Consider the following 27,523-nt stretch of genomic DNA (forward strand, 5'->3'; position numbering starts at 1 on the left):
CTCTAAGTTTTTTAGACAAAAGTGTGGGGGTGAGACGGTTACAGAGAAGGTCAAAATAAGTTCATACTTGTTTAACAGAAATGACAGTTGCGAGCTGACAAAAAGTTCATGACATTTAAGAGAAATGACATTTCAGAAATAACAGTCCTTTACACCATTCTTCTGTACCTTAACATCCCTGCTGTTTCTGTGGTAACACTTACCTGGTCCATCAGATGTCGGGATGAGGCCAGAGCATGGACTCGCCTGTAGCGCCCTTTGCTGTACTTGTCTTGGATGAAGTTTAATTTCTCCTCCTCAGATGAATCGGGACGCAGTTGCTCGGTCGCTGGGACAAATGGGGCCCACACCTGGTTGGCCAGACGGTTACCATGGGTGACAAACAGCTGCAAGGTAAAGGATCAAACGTCAGACAGAGACAGTTGCTCAGGTTTTAATTAGAGGAATTGACCAGTTTTAGTTGAGTTTTTCAGGTATTATGAAGAAAGCTGTCATTTTTAGAAGGTGAAAAGGGACAGATGAAAAAGAGTCACATATTGTGTTTATTCTTGATCATGATCATTTATTCTTCAAATATTAACATCGAAGGAAAAGCAAAAAACCTAGCTGGCGTTACCTCTATGGTTTTGTTTATGTGGAGTTCATTAAAAATTTTTTACTCTTTGTATCTTTATATTCATTTCAGTGGGTGATTTTTTTCATAGCTAGGTTCATTTGTACTTTTTTACCAACTATAACAATCCCCACCCCCCTCACCTGTATAAGTGGCTCAGTCCACACCTTGCTGTCCATCTTCAGACTTCGTACTTTTGACACTTTGCTGCCCAGAGCTCGATGATGACCTGACAACAGAGTCTGTTAACACTTGTAGTCCTTTATACCCATATTACAAGGTTTGAAAGAGAAGTTTGTCTCTTCCAACACTAAATTTGGCAACTACAACAACTCTGACCCATGTGTATCAACATATTAAACAGAATGAATGAAATCTGATTGAAGGAATGTGACAAAGATCATGACGATGTCTCTCATACATTTCATTTTGGTGACTTATTACTTATTGGTCCACTTTATCATGAACTTTTAAAGCAGTTGTTATTTGTGCTTCTCCTATGAAATAACTGACATAACTGTTTCATAAGCACCCTTCAGCTGCAAAAGATAAAAAAACTGATCAGAAATAAAATCATTTCAAGGTTCCTAATTTGTTTAACTTTTTTTTGTATGATATAACCTCACAACTACAGAAAATTGATCATTCACAAGGCAGGTTACACAGATCACACAAATGCATTATTTTTACAGTCAAAGTTACTAAAACTCAAAGACATCATAGAACTACAAACAACACAAATCATATTCAAAGCCAAAAATAATCTGCTACCAGGAAACATACAGAAATTATTCACTGAAAGGGAAGGGAGTTATAATTTAAGGGGTAGATTTAATTTCAAAATTCAGAGGGTGCGCACAACTAGGAAAAGTTTTAGCATATCTGTGTGTGGTGTTAAAGTCTGGAAAAGATTGAGAGAGGAGCACAAGGAATGTTCAAACATAAGACAATTCAAAAACACTTATAAGAACATGTTTTTCACAAGATGTAGGGAGGAGGGTTATTAATTGTCACCATATGTTCACTGTTGTTTATGTATATATTTCCTTCCTTGAGTTAGTTATTATTTGTTTATTTATTAGCTAGCACAACTAAGAAAGGCATTGGTAAAAGATTATATGTGTATTTGTATGTGTGTATATGTATAAACATATGTGTATATGGATGAATGAGTGTGTGTGTATGTGTGAGTGTGAATAGATATATAAATATTGAAGAGTAATGTAAAAGGAAGAGGGACATATATTATTAATAATATTGTAGGGAGAGGGGGTGGGATTAAATAAGTTATACTTCTTCCCACCCCTTTTTGGGCATGTAAATGGAATTATTGTGCTTTTATTCTGACTAAGATTGTTATGATTCTTGATATTTGTATTATTATGTATGTTTTGCAAGTGCATATATGTTAAATTTCATTGCATATTCGGAATAAATCACTAAATCACTAAATTGTACAAATGACATAAACGTGATTAATTAAATTGTGTCACATGTCAACACATTTTTAAATGAAGAGAGTCCTCAAACTCAAAATTGAAAAAAAAAAAAAAAAAAAAAAAAAGAAAGAAATTAGAAATTAGAATTAGCCTACAGTAAAAATTCAAAATATGACAAAAATTGTGAAGGTAGCTCTTCTAAATTCTCAAAAAAAAAAAAATCCATCATGTGTTGCATTTAAGAAGACATTTGTGGATAAGTGGTTCTTCTGTGAGTTTCATTGTTTAATCAGCTCTGTCTCACATCACAGTTTTACAAATGGGACCCGTGAACGTCACACCTGGAGAGTACCAGCATTAGCATTAGCATTAGCTTGTGTTAGTTAGTTAATTACCTGCGCAGCTGTCACAGATAACCAGCAGCAGGTTGACCGACGCCCACTCAGGATTGGCTGAACCGCAGTCACCACACACTTTATTATGAGGATTCTCCCACAGCCTGGTCGCCACCTGACTGCTGGACAGGGCACTGCGAATGGACGAGGACAGGGTGTCTACCCAGATGGGCAGGTCCTTCGTCGAATCAACAGACAGGCTGCAGGCAGGGGGCGGAGCCACAATAACAGGTATAAGGATAAAGACAGATGAGTTAGGGTTTTCTCAGGATCTGTAAAAAAATGACTGACCAACTACCACCCCCAGTCTAACGAACAATGCACCACTCACCCTCCTGCAGTGCAATACTCACAACTCATGCACCTTGTTTTTTATTTTATTTTATTTTAGCTTGTATATATCCTTTATATATTGTACATATTCTGAGATACAGAGTTGGCCTTCTATATATTTTAGTATTTCTTTGTAGTTTTGTATATTGTCAATATTTTTCAGTATATATTTCCAGTATACTTTTTGCGTGATAGTTTTACAAACACCCTTTCTTTAGCACTTTAAGAATCTGCTGCTGAACAGAAACAGCTGCTAAATTGATTTTCATTGTTCCTGTGACAGTGACAATATTCTATTCTTTTCTATTCTATTCTGTTGCATTTCATCTGACTTTTACGTCACTCAAATGCAACAGACATCACAATTCTGTGCTGGAGGAGGCAGAACCAGGCAAGATCTATATTTACTTCCATAAACACTGTGTGCTGCAAGTTCTTCTGCATATGCGGGTCACTTCAGGACCGTAGACTGTTCACACAAGTCTGATGGCAGATGCATCTGAATTATAATGTGAACAACCACGGGAAATAAATCAGATTTCAGCAAAAATTCTGAATAAAGCATGAGGACCTGCAGTGTGAACGTACACTCTAAAAAATAATTCAGGGCCTAAGTAAATATCCCAACAATAAAAAGGTATACTATGGATAGAATATGGATGGAACATATACTATTTTTGCCCCTGATTTTTCTTTCTCTGTTTTGTATTTTAACACATTCCACCTGAAGAATGAGACCGAGTGTCATCTGAAGACCCTTGTTGAACATTTATCTGAACTGGTAGGAGTCACAAAATCAGCTTCAACAGACCATTAAAAGAGCATTAATAGATTTATTAGATGTTTGGAAGATTAACTGTATCTGCTTTTTCACATTTTACCAAAGAAAACGACCTGCATGAAGTTGGCCCCCCCACCCAACGAAAATCTCTGGATAAATAGTCTCATTCGTTTGTGCTTCGTTTGTGCCGTTAAAATTTTCGTTTGTGCTATTATAGTTATTGAGTTATTAACAGTTCTTTTATAGGTCATTCTGAGGTCAGCCAGCCCCCCACTTGCTCCAAATTTAACTGAAATGGTGGCGTTTGTTTGTGCTGGTTAGTGCTGGTATGTGCAGTTAAAATTTTTGTTTGCGCTGTTATGGTTTTATAGATATTACAAGATTTATTTTCAGCCGATGACGTCACACAGCCCCCAAAAAATGCACCTAAACAGACAGAAACAGTAGGAAAAAAGACAAGCGTGGACCACAACATAACCTCTAGAATCTGGTTTGTGCTTCAACTGTTTTTAATGCATTTTAATGAACGGGAAACGCGGACGAAACCATTTTTTTTAGTTAACTTGGAGCGGAGGGGAACGGGGTTAATGCTAACAGCACAAACGAAAATTTTAACTGCACAACCCAGCACAAACAAAGCACAAACAAACGCCACAATTTCGGTTAAATTTGGAGCAAGTGGGGGGCTGGCTGACCTCAGAATGACCTATAAAAGAATTGTTAATAACTCGATAACTATAATAGCACAAATGAAAATTTTAACGGCACAACCCAGCCCAAACGAAGCACAAACGAATGAGAATATTTATCCAGAGATTTTCGTTGGGTGGGGGACCAACTTCACCGAAGGTGAGAAAACGTCTTATAAACAGTGTGAATTTGACCAGGTGTGTTACCTGAAGGTCTTGTATGGAGTGATGAGACTGAACGAGTGTCTTCCTGTTGTTTTCACGGTGGCTAAGTTCAGAGGAACACTGAACGAGGCCACGCCCAGCTGGTAGCTGTCCTTATTGGAGTAAACCCACAGGTCGTGACCCCAGACGGCAGCGTAAACCCGGCTTCGGGGGTCTTTGATGGTGACTGATCCATACAGCTTCGGAGGGGGAGGGCTTGGCTGACCTCGAGACGCCAAAAGAGACGTGACCCAACCTTCCTGGACATCTGAAAATGAAGGAGACAACAGTCAAAGAAAACAAAAATACAAAGAACAGAAAAAACCCCAAAACAATAAGAACAAGAAAATCAACAGGAACTAAACAACCAAGTAGAAGAAAACTACCAAGAGCAAAACATCACAAAGAAGGAAAGAAAACGACTCGGAAGAAGAAAACCACAAAGAACAAGAAGACCATCAAGACCAAAACTCACAAACTCACAATGAACAAGACATGAGGATGAAGAAAATCACAACATCAACAAGAAAACCACCAAGAAGGAAACATCAAGAAGAAAACCACTGAGAAGAAAAGCAGTAAACCAGTACAGTTTAGAACAGTCCACTACAGTCCATTAGAGTCCAGTATTCTTACCATCATTGTGGGCCATGAAGTCATAATGTTTCTTCCTGAAGTAAACAGAAAACCGTCCTTTGTCTTGTTTCTTGATGTTGGTGATACTGGACACATGAAACAGAACCTCACTGAACCGGTCCTGTTCAGGGAAACAGTGATTTTTGGTCTTAAAACAAAACACCACCAAGTAATTTCAGATACTAATACATGTACATCTGTAATTAATAACAAGAGTGTCAGAATTATAAGAGTTTCCAAGATTAAAAAAATGACAAATTAAGAAATCAGTGGAGTGTTGTTCGACTCAGAACAGGAAGACAGGAAAACTTACAGTTCGTTTTTTCCACAGAGACATCACCTGTCCATCAAATGTGGCCCATAAAACACTGTGTCTGTTAGAGAAGAAGAAAACACCTGTTACTGAGCTGTTACTTCCACTGCATTTAATATTAATATACTGCAGTGAAGTCATAAAACCCTTCCATTCTGAACTATGTAGACAGTTGTATTTATATAGTTAATGTCTATACATTTATGTGATCTTTAGTTGTCTTTAATTGTTGAATCTGTCTGTGTTTCACACGCATATATTTCAGTATGTCTGGGGGGGCACCAGTGATCCTTGGGGGGGGGCTTTGTCTGCATTGAGGTTATAAGTTGTAAAAAAAAATGTATTTGTGCATGTTAAACAAAAATAATTATACATCCAAGAGGATAGTGATGAAAGTGGTAATGGTGATAATAGTGATGATAGTGGTTATAGTGATAATAGTGATAATAGACATAATAGTGATGATATTGACAATAGTGATGACGTGATGATAGTAATAATAGTGATGATAGTGATAAAAATAATAATAGTGATGATAGTAATAATAGAGATAATGATGATAATAGTGATGATAGTGACAATAATAATAATACTGATAATAGTGATGATAGTGATAATACAGATAATGATGAAAATAGTGATGATAGTGATGATAGTAATAATAGTGATGATAGTGATAATAGAGATAATAGTGATAATAGTGATGATAGTGACAATAATGATAATAGTGATTATAGTGATAATCGTGATAGTAGTGATGATGGTAATAGTGATGATAGTGATGACGGTGGTGTTTTACCTGAAGCCCTTCCACATGTCCAACCAGCTGCTCTGGGCCACAGCGCTCTGAGGGGCTGAACTGCCACTGCCTCCTTTCTTTCTGGACACTCGGATTGTAGCTGTCCTGAAATAACACATACAACACTTTCATTATAAAGTACACAGTAAAATTAATGAATAAATTGAAAATATAAAAAATATCACCTGTCACACGTATCTGGTCTCTGTACGTATATATACTGTGTCTAAGTTAAAGTCCAGTTGCTAATAACAAATAAATCCACGTTCTCAGAAGGGGTTAAAATGCTGTGTCATAACATAATATTTACTTCTGCTTTTTAAATGTATTAAATCCAACAAAATGTGTTGTTCTGATTCCTTGTCTAATGTGTGATTGTCTGATTTTAGTCACTGCAGTTGTTTGTGTGGTTTCAAAATGGCAGTGCTTGCAAAATAAGAGTAATGTTTAAGAGTTGAATGTTTTCTACCTCCTATAACACAGGTGTCCAACCTACAGGCCAAAACCTGCTCCGTGGGGTCAATTTGCCAAATACAAAAATTCCACTGAACATATTAACAATCAATGGTGTAAAAATCTTTTTAGTTCAGGTTCTAAATACAGATCAATGTGATCTAAAGTGGATCAGACCAGTAAAATACTATCATAATAACGTATAAATAATGACAACTGTGAATGTTTTTCTTTGTTTCAGTATAAAAATTTTAATTCCATAAAAAATTTTAGCATTTACAAACTATCCTTTCAAATAACAAATATGAGCAACATAACATGTCTTAGAAGTAAGGTGTAACTTAAACTTTTCTGTCTGTTACTAAATATTTTTTTATTTGTATATCCACTGTGATCTGTAAGTTGTAATGCACACATAAACTGAGGCATGATATTGTTAAATTGCACCTATCTTTCTGAAGAAATTTCAAGTTGTTCGTGTTATCCACATTTTAAGGAAACTTTGTAGATGTAAACCCTTTCATACTGTAATTTTATTTTTTTCACTGTTATTATGTTACTGGTCTGGCCTACTTCAGATCATACTGGGTTAAATGTAGCCCCTGAAAAAAACATGAGTTTGACACCCCTGTCCTACAACATTCAAATGGATTTTAAGTGAAACAGTAATTGGAGGTGTTGAGCCAAAGCTGAAGTGTGGAAAAACTAGGGTCTGGATCCAAAAGTGAATCATCCCCAAAGACCCCCACACTAAAAGGGCCACCTTTATGGTAGAAATAAACATGTTCACAGCCTGTACCATCATGTCAGACCAATGGGTAATGTCATGGAGGACTGAGACCAAATTTACACACAATTCCCACACAGCCTATGGAATGGGACTGAAATGAGGCTTCATACTAAATATGATCAAACATTCTGATGAAATGAATTTATTTATGAACAAACTCCTGTCTCTAATACAAACATGAATCAAATAAAGACCTGACAAACAGACTGTGGAGGGTCTGTCATGTTACCTTGGGGTCTTCTGCTTCAGGGGCTTCTCCGGCTTCCCTGATTGGCCAGTTTTATTAGGAGGAGGTGGGGCTGGACGGGTGGGCATCAGGCGACCTAAGGGGGTGCTGCAAAACACACATACATATACAAAAAAATAAAGAACTGCATTACAGGAGCAGCTGTCATTATAGTTACTGGAAGAGGTAAATGAGTTGAATACTGGGACTTGGTGACAGATTATAGATTGAAATTAATTTTATTCATCCCCTAAAGGAAGTATATTAGTCCTTTGGCTCAAATAGAATAAAATTAGATCCACTTTTGACAAGCATTTAGTATATGATTTATAGAATAGTCATAAGTATGAATCTACGTAGTGAGTTCAGTCAAAGCAGTCGTCCAGTTCAGTCTCTATCAATTAAGATGTTGTACATACTTCATAGTGGCAGGATCTCCATTCATTTGTCCATCAGCACCAGATGGGGCGGAGCCAACCCCTGTTTCTTCCTCCTCATTCGATGACTCAGTCTCACTTTCCTCTTGGCTGGCCCAGCTCGCCAACACAGTGATATACGGGTTCTCACCTTTAGCGATGTTAGGGGACGGAGTTACACCTGAGAGCACGAAACAGACTGGAGTCAGAACAACAGGTGAGCAAGTACCTGGTAGGATCAGACCCAGACCAGGTCCAGACCAGATACTGGCCAAGTTCACATTAGGTAATGGCCCATGTATATGTCAGATCCAGACCAGACTTAGTCCTTGTTTGGACCTGATACAAGATCAGGTACTGGCAAATTAAAGATTTAGATTCAGAAGCAGATACAGATTCTAGCCCAGTTCCATACCGTCCTCTGGTGGGTCAGCTGGTCCATCTAGAGACGGTAAAGTGACACCTGAATTCTGGTCTAACGCAGACATCACCAGGTGTGACAGAGCACCGACATCTGGAGAAACAAAGACAATCAGGAGTGTTAGCGTGTTCTTTTGTTGGCAGCTCCAAGAAAAAGTCCAGATTCTTTTAGGTCTCATTTTTATAAATTTATTGTTGACTTGATCTGATCATAAACAAAATATAACTCAGCTGAGGATCCACAACCCAAACAGGGAAAATGGATCAAGACATTTCAATGCACATCACTTTTATAATCCTTGTAAACTGATCTCCAAACTATGGGCTCACCTCCTTGTGCTAGGTGTCATCTGACTCTAAAGTCAAGCAGATGTAATTCCTCAACTCAATGCAAACCCCATAATGACCGTGTTTACCTCTTATCTCTTGTTGTTTACGATCGTCTGTGGGCATGTGTATTTGAAAGTGTGCCTAAGGTAAAGTCCTGTGATCATATATCTGTCAATTTAGTATGTGACCAAGATGTGACCTATCCTAAGAAATTTATGACTGACCAGTGAAGCAAAGAAAATCTAGTGACACAAAACAATCCTGACCAATACTGACTAACATGTGACTAAACCCAAGAATTCAACCATCTAAATTAAAATAATATTTCAGGAGTCTCCAGGTGTATCATGGAGTTCAGACTGAGCTAAAGAGATGTCAGCCAGCTTATTAACTGACTGACTGACTAAATGATTGATTGATTACCTGTAACTCCAGGTTCTCCGATTATGTTCAGGGAGGCGGGGCGTGGTTTGTCAGCGGGTGAAGGTGGGGTTGGGGCTGATGGGGTTGTGGTTGAGCTAACACCAGTATTAGCCATACCACTAACAATCCCTGCTAAACTAGGGATGTTGGTTAACGAGTTAACAATGTTGTCTAAGTTAACAGCACTAATGTTAGTAGCAGATGATTCAGGTGTGGGGGTGGAGGCGGAGCTTAATGGAGCTTCCGGGTTAGTAAGAGCGTTAGCAGTTCCTGCTAAGCTTGGTATGTTAGCGGTGATTTTATTAGTGATGCTGTCGATGGATGGTGGGGCTGAGGGGGCTGAAGGGGTGGGTGGGGCAGCAGGAGGAGGGGCGGAGCCTCCGATGTAAGCAGCAACTCCTGCCAATGATGGGATGCTGGCAGCTATCATGTCAGTGACACCCGCCAACGTTGGGTAGACAGCAGCGTGGTTTGAGCCCCCAGGAGGAAGAGGAGGAGGAGCTTCATCACCTGAGGAGGGCAGAAACATCTGTCAGTTAAAACTACACAGCTGCAGTTCCTCTGATGTCCACCAGGTGCCATAAAGTCTCACTGAAGGAGGATTATGACACAGCACTGTATTTGTCAAATTAAGTGTCCATCCAAACCTAGATCTACATCAGCACAAAATGATTGGAACTCAGTGGTAGTTAGGTTGACACTGATAATAGTTAATGATATTGTGATTTAAGGAACGACAAAAACACTGACAGCCAATCAAAATACGTCTAAATTGTGTCATGTTAACACTTTCACAGTCACTGATTCAGCTTTGACTCAGATTCATAGTACAAATAGTAGTATTTATCATACACACTTGTGCCAAAGTGACATTGCTGAGTCATTAAGTCGGTGTCGGCAGAGTACAGTCAGTTTCACACTTTGACGATTACGCAAACCTGACAAGATTTAACCTAGATTTATCTGTGTAGGTTCTCATTTGCCCAGGTCATCATTCTTCTTAGAATACAATAGACTTTATTTGCCATTTACACAGATCCATTGCAGTATAGATACATTGGAATTCTTGTGCGTTTCCCTGAGTCACAGAGTTAGAAAAAGGCATAAATAAAAACATAAACAAAACATAAACAAAACATAAACACAGCTGAAACATACACACAGCTAAAACATATAAAAACAGTTACTGCACAGACAAACGCAAATACACATTTGTAAAATAGAGTACTGATCAGAAAAAAAAGTAATAATAATAAGAGTACTGAAAGGTAAAAACAAGTTATTGCACATTTGAATTTTGGTAGTTCTTCTCAGTTCAACTGGACTGGTTTAGCTCTTTTGAAAACATTTCATCTTTCATCCAAAAGACTTCTTCAGTTCTGATGAGAAACGCTATGTTTTCAAAGGAGCTAAACCAGTCCAGTTGAACCGAGAAGAACTACCTAGAAGAACCTAAATTTAATGATACAAATGTTTCAGATCCACTGCATAATTACTGCAGTGACTTTAAGCCTTCAACTGATGCAGCGACTACCATCTCATTTCTTAAACAACCGTAAGTTTGATAGAGAACATAAAGAATGGACTGTGTTTGAATAGAAGAAGGCCATGTGGTTCTGATGAGTTTATGTAGACTTTTGGAGAGAGACATTAGCTTTTTGTCATTTCAGTCGAAGAACATTTTAACAATGAACATGTTTTCAAGCTGACATCTGTGTAAATATATTGAATTAAGTCAAATGAGTTTTTGTTTTAATATATTCAATCATAACTTGTTAATACTGTGTCATTTTATTTAAGGTTATTTTCTTATTTTTAACAAGTCAAGTCACAACACCCTGCAAGTGTTGTTTTTTGTTGTTGATTGTTGATAAATGGTGGATGTAATTAATAAAGAAAACTGGTTTTAAATAATATTTTATGTTGAGTTCATGTAGGCAGATAAAAATGTCACTTTTCAGTGTGAAAGGCTGTTTTTTTTTTTTTTTTGTTTTTTTTTATCAGACCTTTATTTAACCAGATGAAGTCCCATTGAGATCAAGATCTCTCTTACAAGGGCGACCTGGCCAAGAGGTCGGCAGCACATGCCATGAAAGAAAACAGGTTTTACAGACAGATAACAGCAATAAATTGTTATTGTTACTGATGGTCATGGTGAGCACTCTTTGGAATCAGAGCCAAAGGACAGGTCAGGTATGTTATCATATATCAGATAAAGGCGCTGCACCATAATAAATGTCTATATTGTCAGTGAAAATGTTAGTAGTCAGTTTGGTTTGATAATCAGAAAAATTTCAGTCCGTGTGAACTGGTCACGTATCCACAGCTGATGGAAACTTCATTTAACTCATAAAGACCCAAAGCTACTTTTGTTTTACTTCCCAAATTAATATTGCTGTCTGTTTAACCTTTTTTAATTGATTTATCACCATTTATCATTATATTATCCTCTCCATTTTGCTTTTTTTTCAGTAAAAATCTGGTATTTTCCAATATTTATTTTACTGATTATGTATTTTAATCATCATGCTGACATTACATTTGAGCATTATCATACCAAAAACACAGACAACCTGAAAAAAAGTGACCCTTTCAGTAAAATATATCATTAACTGAACATAAAATAAGTGTCTTCACCCACTATCATTGATCAAACTCCATGGGTTTTACTGGTGAATCAATGTTGTAGAAAGTGACAGTGTTTCCATATTCACTATGGAGCCTCTGAATGTCCAAATGGGTCATATCGGATGACTACAAAAAAATGACGAATTATATTTTACACCAATTATTTACATGTATTGATACAATTAGTGTCTCTAAAGTTATTAAACATTTTAGATCAGTAAATGCTTTTGGTCATTGCCGTATATTTGGGTCTTTATGGCTTAACAGACATTTTTGTCTAATTTTTTGTTGATTTTGTCTTGTTCTACCATTTTCATCTTGTTATTTCTTTATGTCACTTAAACTGCTCATGCTCAAACTAGCAAAGAAAATTTGCAAATTTAAAATAAAAAAAACATAATTTAGTGAAACTTTGTGATGAATAAAATATCCTAATTTCTCACACCATGTCCTGTTTCATCATGACCAAATGCACATATTCTAAATTCTGAGGAAGATAATTTATCTTGAAGTCACGTGAGAATGCCGTGACAGTAAAGGTATTTGAAGTGTTTAAAGCCAAGTGTCGCAGAGTTTCTGAAGATAAACTGGTTTGAGATGATTATCTGTCTGTCTCCTCAAACACCAACAAACCGGTTCAACTTAAAACGTGATGACAGTCAATTCACAAGTAAAAATAAATCTGTCACACACACCCAAGAGACAAAAACATGTGGAACTGTTGATATACTGAAGTAAACTCTGCAGACACAAACTATGACTCCCAGGGTGCATTTCACCCACCTACATACAGTCACAGAGCTGCAGATACTTTCATCAAAAGCTTCATCAGCAGCTGAGATTCATGGGTATTGTAGTCAGGGTTTACTTTAGCCAGTATTGAGGACTTGCAGCTGACGTCACTGGTCATGTTATTGTTGTTTACACCGCCATATTGGTAGGCACACTATCTGGATCCAGAAAGTCAGAACTGTTGCGTTATATCGTGTTTTTCTTTGGACTCGTGTTTGTGTGTTTTGTTATTTGCGAGTATGTCTGCTTGTGATAAAGGCACCATAGATGATTTTCAATGTTTACTAACAACGGTGATGCATGGGCAACTCGGCCGGCTCACATCAGCCGTACACCTCCAGGCTCTCCCCCGGAACTCATGAACGAGCCGATATGTTAGCTCTAAAACGGTCCATTAACTGTCTCTGTCCAAAAGCTGATCCCATCTTCTCTTTCACAGCCGCATAATTTGACTGGACCGCATCGGGAAGGCTGTTCCATAGTAGAAAAGCAGACTTGCACAGACGGGTGGAGAGTATTGTCACCAGCTCCAGCTGAACTCACTGGTGTCGCCCACCGTAGCTCCGACTGCCACTTCCAGCTGAGGAAACTCAAAGGGGGCAGGTAGATCCACAATGACTCTGTCCCTATAGGGTGATAGGCCAGGGGAAGCCCTCCTGGTAGATTTAAAGGGTCTTCATCACCGTACCACATGATGACAATTCTTTTTTTCCATGCTGCTAAGCGCAACAGAAACACAGGCTAACTATACTGAGAAGCTACGCTCACGGCGGTAATAACTATAAACAGCAGTCGGCAGAACAGGACCACCGCTGCCACCAATGGAACCGAGCGGTCTTTATGCCTAACTTATAATTGGTGAAAGCTAAGTCATGAACGGCACACAGGAGTTTAGCAGGGCCATCGTTTAACACGCTGTACGATCCAAGGAAAGCTTGCCTACCAATAAACAGAAAACCACGTGATCATGTGACGTATGTGCAAAACCTCAATATGTAAGTAAGTAAGTAAGTAAGTAAAGCTTTATTTATATAGCACTTTTTAAAACAACATGTTACAAAGTGCTTTACATAAAGGGGAGATAGATCAAATCAAATCAAATTTTAAGCCAATTTACAGAAACCCAACAGAATCCTCCAGGAGCAAACACTTATGACTGGTGACAGCGGAAGGAAAAACTTCCCTTTAACAGCAGAAACCTCGAGCAGACCCAGACTCCTGAAGGATGGCCGTCTGCCTTGACCAGTTGGGGTTAGAGCGAGAAAGTAAAGGAGGAGAAATGAAAGAGCAACAGAGATAGAGAGAGACTGGGGGAGAGGGGGAGGGGGGGGAGGTAGGGGGAGACGCATGCACAGATAACTGAACTAGAACATGTATAGAACAGTATGATAAACACTATCGTAACTATATGGATAAGTGAGTGATGACGATAAAGGTGGAGAGAGGCAGGACCACAGCAGCAGGTCTAGAGATGATCTTATGTGTGATGATCTGATGTGTCCATTTAGTCAATATTTTCTTGTCTTGACTAAAATATCAACTCCCACTATACTAAATCCAAATGAACTTTCATGATTATTTTTTGGATTTCACAGAAGAGGTGTTTTTTTTTTTGTCATTTCATTAAATATTTTGGTCAGTTTCTGTTGTTTTCTATTCATTTTGTTCATTATTTTCTTTGTTTTAGTGTAAAATCATTCATTATATGTTCCGTTTAGATCATTTTGTTGATTGCTATGTTATTTTTCATCCATTTGTTTTCATCATGTTGATTATTTTTGCTCATTCTTGTTCATTTTGTTGATTATTTGTTCATCTTTTTTCATTTGACTGAATATTTGACCCATATTTACCTCCGCCAAGGAGGTTATGTTTATGTCGGTGTTGGTCTGTCTGTCTGTCTGTCTGTGTGCAAAACAACTCAAAAAGTTATGGACGGATTTGGATGAAAATTTCAGGAAATGTTGATACTGGCACAAGTAAACAAATGATAAAATTTTGGTGGTGATCGGGGGGGCCACAGGGGCCCACTGATCTGCCTTGGCAGAGGTCTGCGCTGTCTTTTCTAGAAAAGCACTCGTAGAGCGCAGACCTCCGCCAAGGCAGATCAGTGGGCCCCCGTGCCCTCCTCACCCCTGATCACCACCAAAATTTAATCATTTGTTCCTTGTGCCACTATCAACATTTCCTGAAATTTTCATCCAAATCTGGGGCACTGATCTGCCTTGGCGGAGGTCTGCGCTCTACGAGTGCTTCTAGTTTATATGATTTGTTGATTGGTTTCTTAATTATTTTGCTAATTTGTTCATTTTTTAAAATGACTTTCTTCATTAATGTTTGTTTTTGTCACTTCTATTGATTATTTTGTTCAAATATTTGACACATTTGGATGTAGACCTAACATCAGTCTAGTTAAACTTATGTATTATTGTGAAAATCTAAATATGGGATATGTTATAGTTACAGTTTATTCTTGCACCTTACTGTTTTTCTACCATTTCTACCATACTTCTAAATGTATTATGTAAAGTGTATTTGCAGATTTTATGTTCATGTTTTATTCTATTTTTGCTGTCTCTTATGCTGCTGCAGCACTACAGTTTCTTATCTATATATATCTATCTATCTGATCAAAATGATGTCTTCAACAAAGACACGTGGACAGAATGGATGCAGGTGACAGACAACAATATCAGGACGTGTCAAAACGAAAGTGATAATCTGCTTTGTCATTTTCTGTTAACCTGTGGTTACTTTAAAAAATGTATCTGAGACACTTTATGGTCTATTTCTGTGGAAATTGCTTTAAACAGATATTACAAATACAGATATCACAAAATATTTTTTTCCATCCATGTATAATTCTGGAACATTAACAAACAGATCCTCAGATAAACCTGAGTCTGAGTGATCTGTTAATTTTCTGTCCTGATAGTACCGACCCCTAGTGAGACCCTGGTAATGTCATGTGACAGGTCACCTGACCCCCTCACCTGTCCTGTTGGGTGAAGGCTGTTGTGCACCTCCATCAGTCAGACTCCTGAAAAAGAACACGTAAAGCCTTTGATTGGTGGAAAGTGTGGTAAAGGGTTTATGTTGTGTTTTTATTTCTGTGTGGGGCTCACCTGTCCGCAGTGGTGGAGGAGGTCAGGCTCATGAAACGAGAGCGAGGCTTTGGCACCGGAGGAGGCGACATCTGATAGAAAAAAAATGTTTCTCAATCAGAATGTGATCAGATTAAAACACACAATGCAGCAAAACAAACTAACAAGCAAACAATTATACCAGGGATTAACCAGACCAACCAAAATGTTTGTATATTGGATGTAAGCTTAATTAATTTTTACAGTCATTATTTATTCAAAATACTGAAATAAAACAAGTTGTAAATGCAGAATAGTGTTGTATAGAATACTATCAACTCCAAGAAAAACTATGTGATCTGATTTATATATAATCTGTATTTTTGGATTGAATGGGATATTATGGGTTTTTTTTTTCTTATTATCAAAAACACTGATTGAAAAACAAAGGAATAAAAAAAAAATCTAACCCATAAAGACCCAGTGCTACTTTTATGTTAACTCCCAAATATTTTTTTTTTCTCTATTTAACCTTTCTTAAGTGATTTATCATCATTTATCATCCTATTATCCTCTCCATTTTGTTTTTTTTTTCAGTAAAAATCAGGTATTTTCCTATATTTATTTTACTGATCATGTACTTTAATCATCATACAGAGATTACATTTGAGGGTTTTGATACCAAAAAGAGAGAAAACTCGAGAAAACGTGACTTTTCCAGTAAAATATATCATTAACTAAGCACAAAACAAGTGTCTCCATCCATTTTCACTGATTAAATTCCATGGGTTTTACTGGTGAATTAATGTTGTAGAAGATGGCGGTGTTTCCACATTCACTACGGAGCCTCTGAACGTCCAAATGGGTCATACCTGATGACCATGAAAAGATGATAAACTGTATTTTACACCAATTATTTACATGTATTGATAGAATTAGCAGATCAACAGGTATTAAACATTACAGATCAGCAGATGCTTTGGTCATTGGCGTGTATTTGGGACTTTATGGGTTAAACAGAGGACAATATCCCCTATTTTCTTCAAAACTCATAGTGATTTCTTCTGTTAATTTACCAGGTGTATTTGAATGCACCATGAGCTCTCTGCTTGTGCCCGTACTCTTAGTGATGCATACTGAGGTAAATTGCAGAGTTTATGAGATGTTCTTAAATGCACCATACATTCTGGCACAAACAGAATCAGAAAGCATTAGGAAATTCAGTGAAGAGGAATGATAGAATTTATAAATATATAAATATAACTGCAGAAATCAGCTTATTGGCAGCAAACATTCATCACAAGCAACTTTTATTTATTTATTTTTTTAATATGTAATGTCCTGATTGGTGAAAAAAGCTACTGATAGATTTACAGCCTTTAGATTCTGCAGGTCAGATGCACACATTTATGGGAGTAAATATTCTAAATCATTTCCATCTTACTTGATTTTGGATTTATTCAATACAAAGTGAAATAATGTTATATATTAATATTCTGTTGCCAGAATTGACCCATGGACCACTGGTTGTTTAGTCCCCTGAACGGAAACAAACAAATAGACTAATCAAAGTAAAAAAAAAACAAAAACAAATAAAGAAACCTAATTCAACAGACATTAGAACATTACATTAAACATTGAATAAAATATTTTTTCCCTTTTTTTTCTTCCTTTGTTGGAAAAAAATCAATAGTAGTCAGTGAAAAAAAACATCTCCTTATTCTACATAAACTATAGACACTAAAATACAAAACAAAAACACAAATGAATGATAAAATGTGACTGAACAGACGTGTAGAAACTGGTTGACCAGAATGAACTGGTCTATAAAACACAAACAACATTTAACATATGACCATTTCATTACACATTCATAGGGTTTATGTATATAACAATAAATGTGTTAAAACTCTTTGCTTTACTTCAGATTCATTTGAGAAGAAACACTTTCAAGTTTCTCTGTTTAACATGAAGATAAAACAATGTGAACTTCTTCAGATATAACATAGTTCCCATATAAATGTCACCTTTAAACCAATCACTGTGGCCTGTTGGATCTAAATTAGTTCATTTTAGTTTTAATAAACACACACCAGGTTTATGACTAATTACTGATACAATAACATTTAACCACAGATGAGTTTAACAGAGAGTCAGAAAGTCTTACCGTGTCTTCAAATCCAGACAATGAAAGAAACACCTGACATACCTGTACACTAACCTGCCTGTCTGTTACCTGTCTCTGTCTCAGGTCTGGTTCAATCTCAGTCACCTGTCTGTCTGTTACCTGTCTGTCTGTTACCTGTCTCTGTTTGTCTTATGTTGGATCGTGCCTGACGTCCACAGGCTTTCCTGTCACGTGTCAAACATCTTTCTGCTGCTTCATTCACTCATAAACTCTACACTGTTAAATCTGCTCTAACTCAGTTTCAGTGTTTGTGTTATTAATGAAAACTAATAAATCAACAAAACTACAGGAATTAAAATCTTTACTTTTTTAAAAGTGGTTACTGACACAGTACTGTGGCACGAAATATCAGTTTGTCTATTACCAAAGAGCCAATCAGTGCCCTCGTAACATCAAGTCTATTGGTAACTTGCTACATCCTAAAAAGTACCAAGGCAATCAGATAGCATTAGGTTAACCACACAGTCAGTGGAGATTCAGCTCAAGCAGTAACTTTTCAGACTGCAATGCAGAAGACTTAGGTTCGACTCCTGGTAGAAGTAGTTTTCCTTGTCTTATTTTATACATGTATAATAATACAATAAATAAATGTACAAATTTATATAACTTCCATGTGTTTGAAATGAAAATAGGCTGAACCAAAAGCCCATTCATTCTTTCCCCAAATTCAACTCATTACCAAAAAAGAACAAACAATATTAATTTATATGAATACAACATGTATATATACATTACATGTGTACTAAATATAAACCAATATAAATGCAATATACAATCTGCTAGGCTTTATAGTTATATACAACCTTCCTTATAATTTATACTATATATGACTATCTCAATGATGTATTTAATACAATCCACAAACTGTATTATTTTATATAAATATAATACATAAAATGTATGATATATGCATGTATTCCACTACATACAGGGTGGGGAAGCAAAATTTACAATGAACATTTAGTTGTTTTTTCTCAGCAGGCACTATGTCAATTGTTTTGAAACCAAACATATACTGATGTCATAATCATACCTAACACTATTATCCATACCTTTTCAGAAACTTTTGCCCATATGAGTAATCAGGAAAGCAAACGTCAAAGAGTGTGTGATTTGCTGAATGCACTCGTCACACCAAAGGAGATTTCAAAAATAGTTGGAGTGTCCATAAAGACTGTTTATAATGGAAAGAAGAGAATGACTATGAGCAAAACTATTACGAGAAAGTCTGGAAGATACTATTAAAGAAGAATGGGAGAAGTTGTCACCCGAATATTTGAGGAACACTTGCACAAGTTTCAGGAAGCGTGTGAAGGCAGTTATTGAGAAAGAAGGAGGACACATAGAATGAAAACATTTTCTATTATGTAAATTTTCTTGTGGCAAATAAATTCTCATGACTTTCATTTGTCATTTGATTGTAAATTTTGCTTCCCCACCCTGTATATTCTATCCCACCTTAATGTGCTGCGCCAATACTCACCGGTGTCATTAGAGTTAACATCTACCCTCTTTTAAACCACCTAAAAATAATGATTTGATTTTTATTGTGACTATTATCAAAATCAACTGATAAAAATGTTTTATGGTGGTTTCCATGTCCTTTATTAACTTCCTCTGCTTTTGTTTCCTTATCATTAAAAATTGTGTAGAATTACTGGTTTGGTATTTAATTTCAATAAAACAAACAATAGAAACTGAAGTAAAAGCTGATCTGCAGTCAGGACTTCATATTCAATTTCAGATGAAGGTGAAGTCAGCTGTTTTAACCACAGGTTTTTTACAGTGAAATCTCACTGGTTCAACCTGTTGAAGGAATGTAGGTGTGTGTGTGTTGACTCATACGTGATTAAACCGCTCACTGAACTTTCACATGTCAATGCTGTACTTACACAGACGTCAAGTTCACATATAAACCTTTGTCATATAGAATTGTACTTTAAAACTTTAATAAATTCACAGATATTTAATTTTACTGCACAATAAAACTAACCATTACACATCAAACTAATGATGGGAAAATGATACAGAGGTACAGGTTTAAATAAGGAATGTTTATTCATCAAAATTACTTATGAATCAAATAAACATAACATTATTTTTTCACCCAGCTGTCAAATGAGCTCTGTACAGTGACCAATCAAGAAGAAGTAGTTCAAGTTGAAGATTCAAGTTGTTCTTCATACTTTTAGCCACTAGATGCCACTAAAGAGGAGTGTGTTAGAAAGCTTTGAGTAATGAACACTTCTCCATACAAGCTTCAATCTGTCATTTGGCCATCACTACATTAAACACTCAGTAAAAAAAACAAATACAGACTAGAGAAAGGCTCTGTATGTTCTGAATGAATGAAATGTATGTGTATATATAAGAGCTTTTTTTTTTTTTTTCCTTTTTTTCTTTTTTTTAACCTTAATGAATTTTTTTTTTTCCTGAGTGTTTTATTCCTCTTTAGGCATGAAAAAACAATGTGATTGAAATTTTTTTATGAACCTATTTTTCCATGAAGTTACAGAATTGTCCACTCAGCTGGACACCATGCTTCAACTGACATACTGCATGAAAACTATGAATTTTTTTTAATGCTGCTTATCTGATGTTTTCTCACATTTTAATATTCTATAATACTAGTTATTACTCACTCAGACAATATGCAAAAAAACCCTAACTTTTTGTAAAAACAAAACAAAACAAAAACCTGTTAATTAGTTTATTAACAGTTAGCAATTGATTTACACTCAAATATGTTACTGCAGATCAGGCTGATTAAGAACAGGAAAGTTACAGTAACTGTATGAATTGCAGTGCATGGAATGGTGCATAAGCGTCCACTGTGTTGAGAGAACAGCTTTGAATAGCTGTCCGCTGTAGCAACCACTATACATGAAAGGGATAAATTCTATAAAGATTTTATGTCTAGCAGCGACGATTTCTCATAGACTGCAAGGGAGGCCCGGCTTCCCTTAAAATTACGAAAATTAAATGGTTAAATATGTACTGTTGTGTTGACATTTTATTGACTACAAATGTGTTAGAACACGTTCATCTTAAAGATGAGTTTGTTCAAATCAGCTTTATCACAAATCAACGGACGCGATGTTGTTCACTTCTCCTCCATTCCCGTGTCTGTATTTTCTCCTCCATCTCTGCTCAGTGCATTTGTCCGTAGACTGCGGGCGTTTCTGGGCTTCAATGGGACTGAGTGGAACAGTTTTTTTCATTGCCTCTAAACTGGACGGTAATTGGATAAATGCCACGATGTTGTCCCGCCCCCGGACGCCGGGCGTCTCTGGGGGTGAATGGAGCTGTGGGCGGAGCTCGGCCGGGCTGGACGCCAGAATCCCACGTGCTGATTGGAGGATCAGTCGAAAGGCTGAATCCCGTTTGATTGACAGTTGTGTTCAGATCTCCTCCTTCACTGACACAGTTCAGTTTAATACCGTCACACATTCTGCTGTGAAAGAGAGAGAAACCACTACGAAATTACTCATTCATTTCTTGCACTGTAAATAAAACACACTCATTGTACTTTTTTTGTTTCAATTTAACATAATTTCACTGTTTTCTTGTTTCAGTTACATAATTTAATCATTTCTTGTTCGAGCTTAATATCGTTTTGTAGATAGTTAAATCAGTCATACTGTCGGCTAGGTCGCAGTGAAAGGAGCATCTGTAGTTTAAAAAGGCTGAAGTCTGACACCCACAACACACTGGGCCAAAGCAATCTGAGCAGAGAGGACACTGGTCCAGTCCCTGGAAAAGATGCCTACTGTGTACGATAAGGTCACTGAGCATTTTCTTAAAAAGGAATGGAGGGACGAATGTATGTTTAAATAACTTGACTTTTTTTTTTTTTTTTTTTTTTGATGTAAGCCGACAATGAGCTTCCCCTGTCTGAAAGACAAGCAGCCGCCACTGATGTCTAGATAGATGAAACTTCATTGATCCAAAAATATGGAAATTCACTGGTCAAGACAGCAACCAGATAAAATGCAAGAAAATGTGCATGCATAAGGTAGTGCATAAACAAACAAACAAACAAACAAACAAACAAACAAATAAATAAAAATAATAGCAATACATAACAAAACTCTATAGGCTAAAATACATACCTATATAAATATACATGTTTATATAAATAAGTTCACAAAACACTAAAAAGCAAATAAAAGTAGTCTGTGTTGCAACAGTATTTAACCCCATCAAAGAAAAGACAAGAAACATGCCATAAAGAGCCAGAAAAAAAATACAAAAAGGGGTCATTTTATTGTTTGTTTTTGTATTAATTCTTTATTACCGTCTCCTCATCTTTCCACATACAATTAGTACATTTGTTTGACTGATTTTATTCACATTTAACCTTTTTCACCCCAGCCAACATAAAACACTGAGATGTTTAGAGTAAAAATTCAGTCAAAACTGTGACAAAAAAGCAACTAGAAAAGCACTCGGAGAGCGCAGACCTCCGCCAAGCGCAAAAATTCCCCACATAATCAGTGATACAAATCCTACATTTATTTTTTAAAATAAAATCCGCCTTCTGGATCAGATCCGGATCAGCCTTTGAAATGTGATAGAGGACCCCATTGTCAATTCCTGAGTTAAATTTCATGAGTTTTGGTCAATAATTAAGCAAGATATTGGGAAACGAAAATTTTGGCCCCATTTACCACAATGTTAACGAAAATTTCAAAGTGATCCAGAATCCAGGATTTCTTCCGGATCACCCCCAAAAGTTAATAATTTCTTCCTTATCCCATTTCCAACAAACCCTGAAAATTTCATCCAAATCTGTCCATAACTTTTTGAGTTATGTTGCACACTAACGGACAGACAAACAAACAGACAAACAAACAAACAAACCCTGGCAAAAACATAACCTCCTTGGTGGAGGTAACTAGACGGAAATACAGTGATTCATCCATGAAATTCACCTCTTTGCAATTTTTTCTGATTCTGATAGTACTCATCTTCATCACTGAACATCTACAATACAGAAAATTATGAAGCTGTCCTTGTGTTTTCATTATGAAGTCCCCATGTTTTCAGGTCCAGGTTTACTTCATGACAGTAGATGCAATTCCATTCAATGTAAATACAGGGTGGGGAAGCAAAATTTACAATATTTTGAGGCAGGGATTGAAAGACAGTGTATGACCAATTAGTTTATTGAAAGTCATGAGAATTTATTTGCCACAAGAAAATTTACATAATAGAAAATGTTTTTATTCTGTGTGTCCTCCTTCTTTCTCAATAACTGCCTTCACACGCTTCCTGAAACTTGTGCAAGTGTTCCTCAAATATTCAGGTGACAACTTCTCCCATTCTTCTTTAATAGTATCTTCCAGACTTTCTCGTAATAGTTTTGCTCATAGTCATTCTCTTCTTTCCATTATAAACAGTCTTTATGGACACTCCAACTATTTTTGAAATCTCCTTTGGTGTGACGAGTGCATTCAGCAAATCACACACTCTTTAACGTTTGCTTTCCTGATTACTCATATGGGCAAAAGTTTCTGAAAAGGTATGGATAATAGTGTTAGGTATGATTATAACATCAATATATGTTTGGTTTCAAAACAATTGACGTAGTGCCTGCGGAGAAAAAACAACTAAATGTTCATTGTAAATTTTGCTTCCCCACCTGTAGATGTAATGAATGACTGTGAGGAACAATGAGGATACGGTAACATTCACTTAATTAATACAAATAACAAACAGAAACAACATTAAACTGAAGCAGCAACAAAATGCCACCATGTATCAACAGCATTTGTTAGACTCTCCTAATGTCTTAGACAACGATTCAACAAACTGTCAAAGAGTTTGAAACACTTCATGAGTGTGGCGTTTTTAAAAGCCCTTGGATTTGGAGTTAGATTTGTTTAAAAGGGTCATATTTTGCTAAACCCACTTTTATTAGTCTTTGGTACATTTATTTGTGTATTTGGACCCTAATAGTTCAAAAAGTTTGAATTTGAACCCTCCAGGTGCTGCAAAGCTATCTTTATATTCATTTTGGCAAAAATCGAGTGGATTTCTACAACCTGTTTTAATTCCTGCTTAATTTGTTACGTCTGTAACTAGTTACGTCATAACATTTGCACATATAAGGCCAAGACTTCCAAAAAGCATTTCTTCGAGTACGACATAATTGTTTGTCAGCAGCAATGGTTGTAGTCCATGCTGAAAATATGTCCAAACTTCGAGCCAGTTACCTAAAATGTTCAGAGCAGCACAGCCAACCACCTGCAGGGGGTGGGGCATGAAGTGGCTCATTTGCATTTAAAGGGCCAGCGCTCAAAACGACCTTTCTGGTGTCATTACTCAGAAGATGGACCTGCGGAGTTGAATTAATGAAGAATTCAGACCCAAGTATAGCATTTACAGTTTATGTAGACCACAGGGAAATGTTTTAAAATGCATAATTCCATTTAAAAAAGCAAAATATCGCTCCTTTAATACAGACATTGAGTTTTGTCATATTCCAGTTTTTCGCCTTCAAGCTGATCATCAGCACCAGTGAATCAGATGTGATACAGTGTCCAGGGGCTACACCTGCTCTTTTATTTCCCATCATGCAGCTGTGTGAGATCCAGGGGATCGTGGGTAACAGCCTGAAGGTGAGATGATGAGCAGCAGGAGGTAAATGTCACCTGTGAAACATCAAGATTGTGTGCAGAGAAATAAAGTGCAGATACTGAAGAACAGCAGTATCTGACGCTGAAGGATGAACACAAACACTTAGTTCCATATGTATTTGGACAGGGACACAAACATTGTAATTTGCCTCTATAGACCACCACAGTGGATCTGAAATAAAACAGTTAAGATGAGAGTGAAGTGTGGACTTTCAGCTTGAATTCAATGGGTTTAACAAAACTGTTGCATTAACTATAATAAAAATAATAAAAAAAAAACCTTTTACAATAATCAGCCAAGTCAAGAACACACTTCATGAACCACTGGGAACATTCAAAAACATAAAGGCCACATTAAAATTTGACCAAAAAAAAAAAAAAGGATTTTTTAAAACAAATTAAACCAAGACTCAACTTACATTAGAAATATGGTACAAGTAAAGTCTGGGAAAGGAGAGGAACAGGGAGACTTTGGGTCTTATCACCTTAAACCCAGTAATTCCTCTGGTACTTCACTGTGTCACTTTACTGATTCCACTGTGTTGTTTTATTCATTCTGTCCAACCCCTGCTGCTTAGAGTCACAGTGTATGTTCACAGTTATATTGTATGTTTATAGCTGTTTTCTGTTCTATATTTTTCTATGTTCCTTATGTCACCAGGGGCTTTAGAGTGTTGTAATTAAGTTTTTCTGTATTTGCTCTGCACATGGCAAAATGACAAGATAAGCTAACTTTGACAGCTCATGATCCAAAATACCATGGATTTCCTTTCTGATCTGGTATTGAGAAAAATTCAGGTTGGTATCGGTGATCCTGATCCGATACTGATACTTTGTACAAATGCACTTAATGTCTGGAAAATCTAAAAAAAAAAAAAAACTTTCATTTGCTCATTTTGATTTTGTGTGAATGACGGTGTTTAGAAGGCTCAGATAAACAACTCTTTTATTCACAAGCGAAAACTTCACTGTACAGACAGAAACCAGAGATGGGAGGGTCTAGATCCCTGCCTGATCCCTAAAGTACCAGACTCCGGTGGGTCTTCCTGTAGGTGGGTGGTACACAGACTGGTGATGCAATGATGCTCCTTTCAGACTGAACCCACCCCCCAGATCTGGATTCAGGACAGGTCTTCAGTGCCCCTAACCTGGGTGAGGTGAGGTCATTTCATCATGATCGTTCTTAAAACCTGCCAACCTGGACCTAAAAACACAGCTCCAAGGATCAGATGTAATAAAATCATTTGATCCCCTTTCTGAACCTGCATCTGACCCCTCATCTGTTATTTTTATGTTTTATATTTATATAATGCTTCGGTATCTCCTCAGACTTGCATTTACATCTGTCCTCACAGATCTGATCATGTGTTCATCTCTAATGCAACGTCTGAACACACCCAGGAAGCTTTGAGGACACGTTTAGATCTAATCACATTAACCCATAAAGATCCAGTGCTACTTTTGTGGCAGTTCCCAAATTCATTTTTGTCTCTTGGTCTCCCATGGTCATCAGATATGACCCATGTGGATGTTCAGAGGCTCTGTAGTGAACATGGAAGCACTGTCATTTTGTACAACATTGATTCACCACTAAAACCCATGGAGTTGGATCAATGACAGTGGATGGAGACACTTGTTTTTTATGTTCACTTAATGATATGTTTGCTGAAAAAGTCACTTTTTCTTCAGTTTTCTCTGTTTCTGGTATAATAACCCTCAACTTCAATCTGAGCTCTTATGAACATCTACATAATCAGCAAATCAAACATAGGAAAAAAACATGTTTTACACTGAAAAAAAGAAAAATAAGGAGGATAATATTACTATCAATGGTGATAAATCACTTAAGAAAGGTTAAATATAGAGAAAAATGAATTTGGGAACTGACATAAAAGTAGCACTGGGTCTTTATGGGTTAATGTACTGATCATGTGGATTACTATTACTATTTTAGGGATATGAACCGAACATATTCATGCTAACTGTTCGTCAGATTTATCTGACCACTAGAGGGAGTAGTGAGTCACTCTGCAGATCTCCCATGGTGATGAAAACTAACACCACAGGGCCTTGGACCCAAGTGTCAGGCTGTGACCAGATGGGATGAGAATCATTAAAACACAATTTGTAGAGTCAAAGAAAGTGATCAAATCTAGAAACACTGTTGTTGTTTTCACCACTGGACACAGCTTTCAAAGAAAAGAATGGAGTTTGATGATGAAATCATAGTGTTTGATTACCGGGGCTTCTGATAGTATAAAGTTGTGTGATGTTATTATCTTTGCTAAACTGGTCATTTGTAGATCAGTTCAGACTAAACTGTGACAGTTTTGACCTTGTTTGGATGATTCCAAATAGATCTTTAGTTCAGCAACTGACAATACAAACCTGCACTGAAAATGGAGGTGATTTGAAGTGTTTTGTGGCTGTTTTCTGTTTAAAATTAGAGCTAACAGTCATAATTTAAACTATCAGTTGATGCAGCATGTTAAGATTATAAGACATGTTATTTAGACTAACTTTAAGGATAATGGACTGTGAGTTCCTGTTTAAAGAAGAAAACTCAGTGTCATAACATGTGTTTAAACAATGAGCTTTATGCTTTATTCAGTGGAAAATAATGTCTGTGTTTACATAATTATATAGTGTTGATTTGTTGGTGATTTTGGTCCTAAGTGTGTTCTAGTACATAACTCCCCCCCACTGTTTAGAGTTTGGGAATATTACAATACTACATAGAACCCCTTTAAATATTGTCCTCACACTCATTAATTTGCAGATTCTATTAAATATGAAAATCTATAAATTATTAGGCTTTGTGTACGGATACTGTGTTTAATTAACTATTAGTCATTATTTTCCTGATCAGTGGATTGTTTCTGTGTGAACTGTAAAGGGTGAACAATGACATCATTAGTGCAAAGGGCCAAT

At 36.7% G+C, this 27,523-nt stretch overlaps 1 protein-coding gene across 2 annotated transcripts in view; it reads right to left on the bottom strand.

The window, feature by feature from the left end:
• The window catches only part of LOC115433043 (arf-GAP with Rho-GAP domain, ANK repeat and PH domain-containing protein 1), a 29,666-nt gene extending 11,489 nt beyond the window's left edge, over positions 1–18,177 (bottom strand). For both annotated transcript variants that reach the window (XM_030154234.1, XM_030154235.1), the window contains exons 1-14: positions 17,931–18,177; positions 15,806–15,876; positions 15,674–15,720; positions 9,261–9,770; positions 8,503–8,601; positions 8,091–8,268; positions 7,675–7,779; positions 6,203–6,307; positions 5,404–5,464; positions 5,091–5,211; positions 4,458–4,722; positions 2,448–2,647; positions 757–842; positions 204–386 (exon numbers count right to left, since the gene is read on the bottom strand). In XM_030154234.1, the coding sequence (XP_030010094.1) occupies positions 204–386; positions 757–842; positions 2,448–2,647; positions 4,458–4,722; positions 5,091–5,211; positions 5,404–5,464; positions 6,203–6,307; positions 7,675–7,779; positions 8,091–8,268; positions 8,503–8,601; positions 9,261–9,770; positions 15,674–15,720; positions 15,806–15,876 (2,031 nt within the window). In that variant the 5' untranslated portion in view covers positions 17,931–18,177. The remainder of the gene's footprint in view (positions 1–203; positions 387–756; positions 843–2,447; positions 2,648–4,457; positions 4,723–5,090; positions 5,212–5,403; positions 5,465–6,202; positions 6,308–7,674; positions 7,780–8,090; positions 8,269–8,502; positions 8,602–9,260; positions 9,771–15,673; positions 15,721–15,805; positions 15,877–17,930) is intronic.
• Between the last annotated feature and the right edge of the window lie 9,346 nt (positions 18,178–27,523).

Source organism: Sphaeramia orbicularis, chromosome 14 (assembly GCF_902148855.1).
Source record: "Sphaeramia orbicularis chromosome 14, fSphaOr1.1, whole genome shotgun sequence".
NCBI classification, from domain to species: Eukaryota; Metazoa; Chordata; class Actinopteri; order Kurtiformes; family Apogonidae; genus Sphaeramia; species Sphaeramia orbicularis.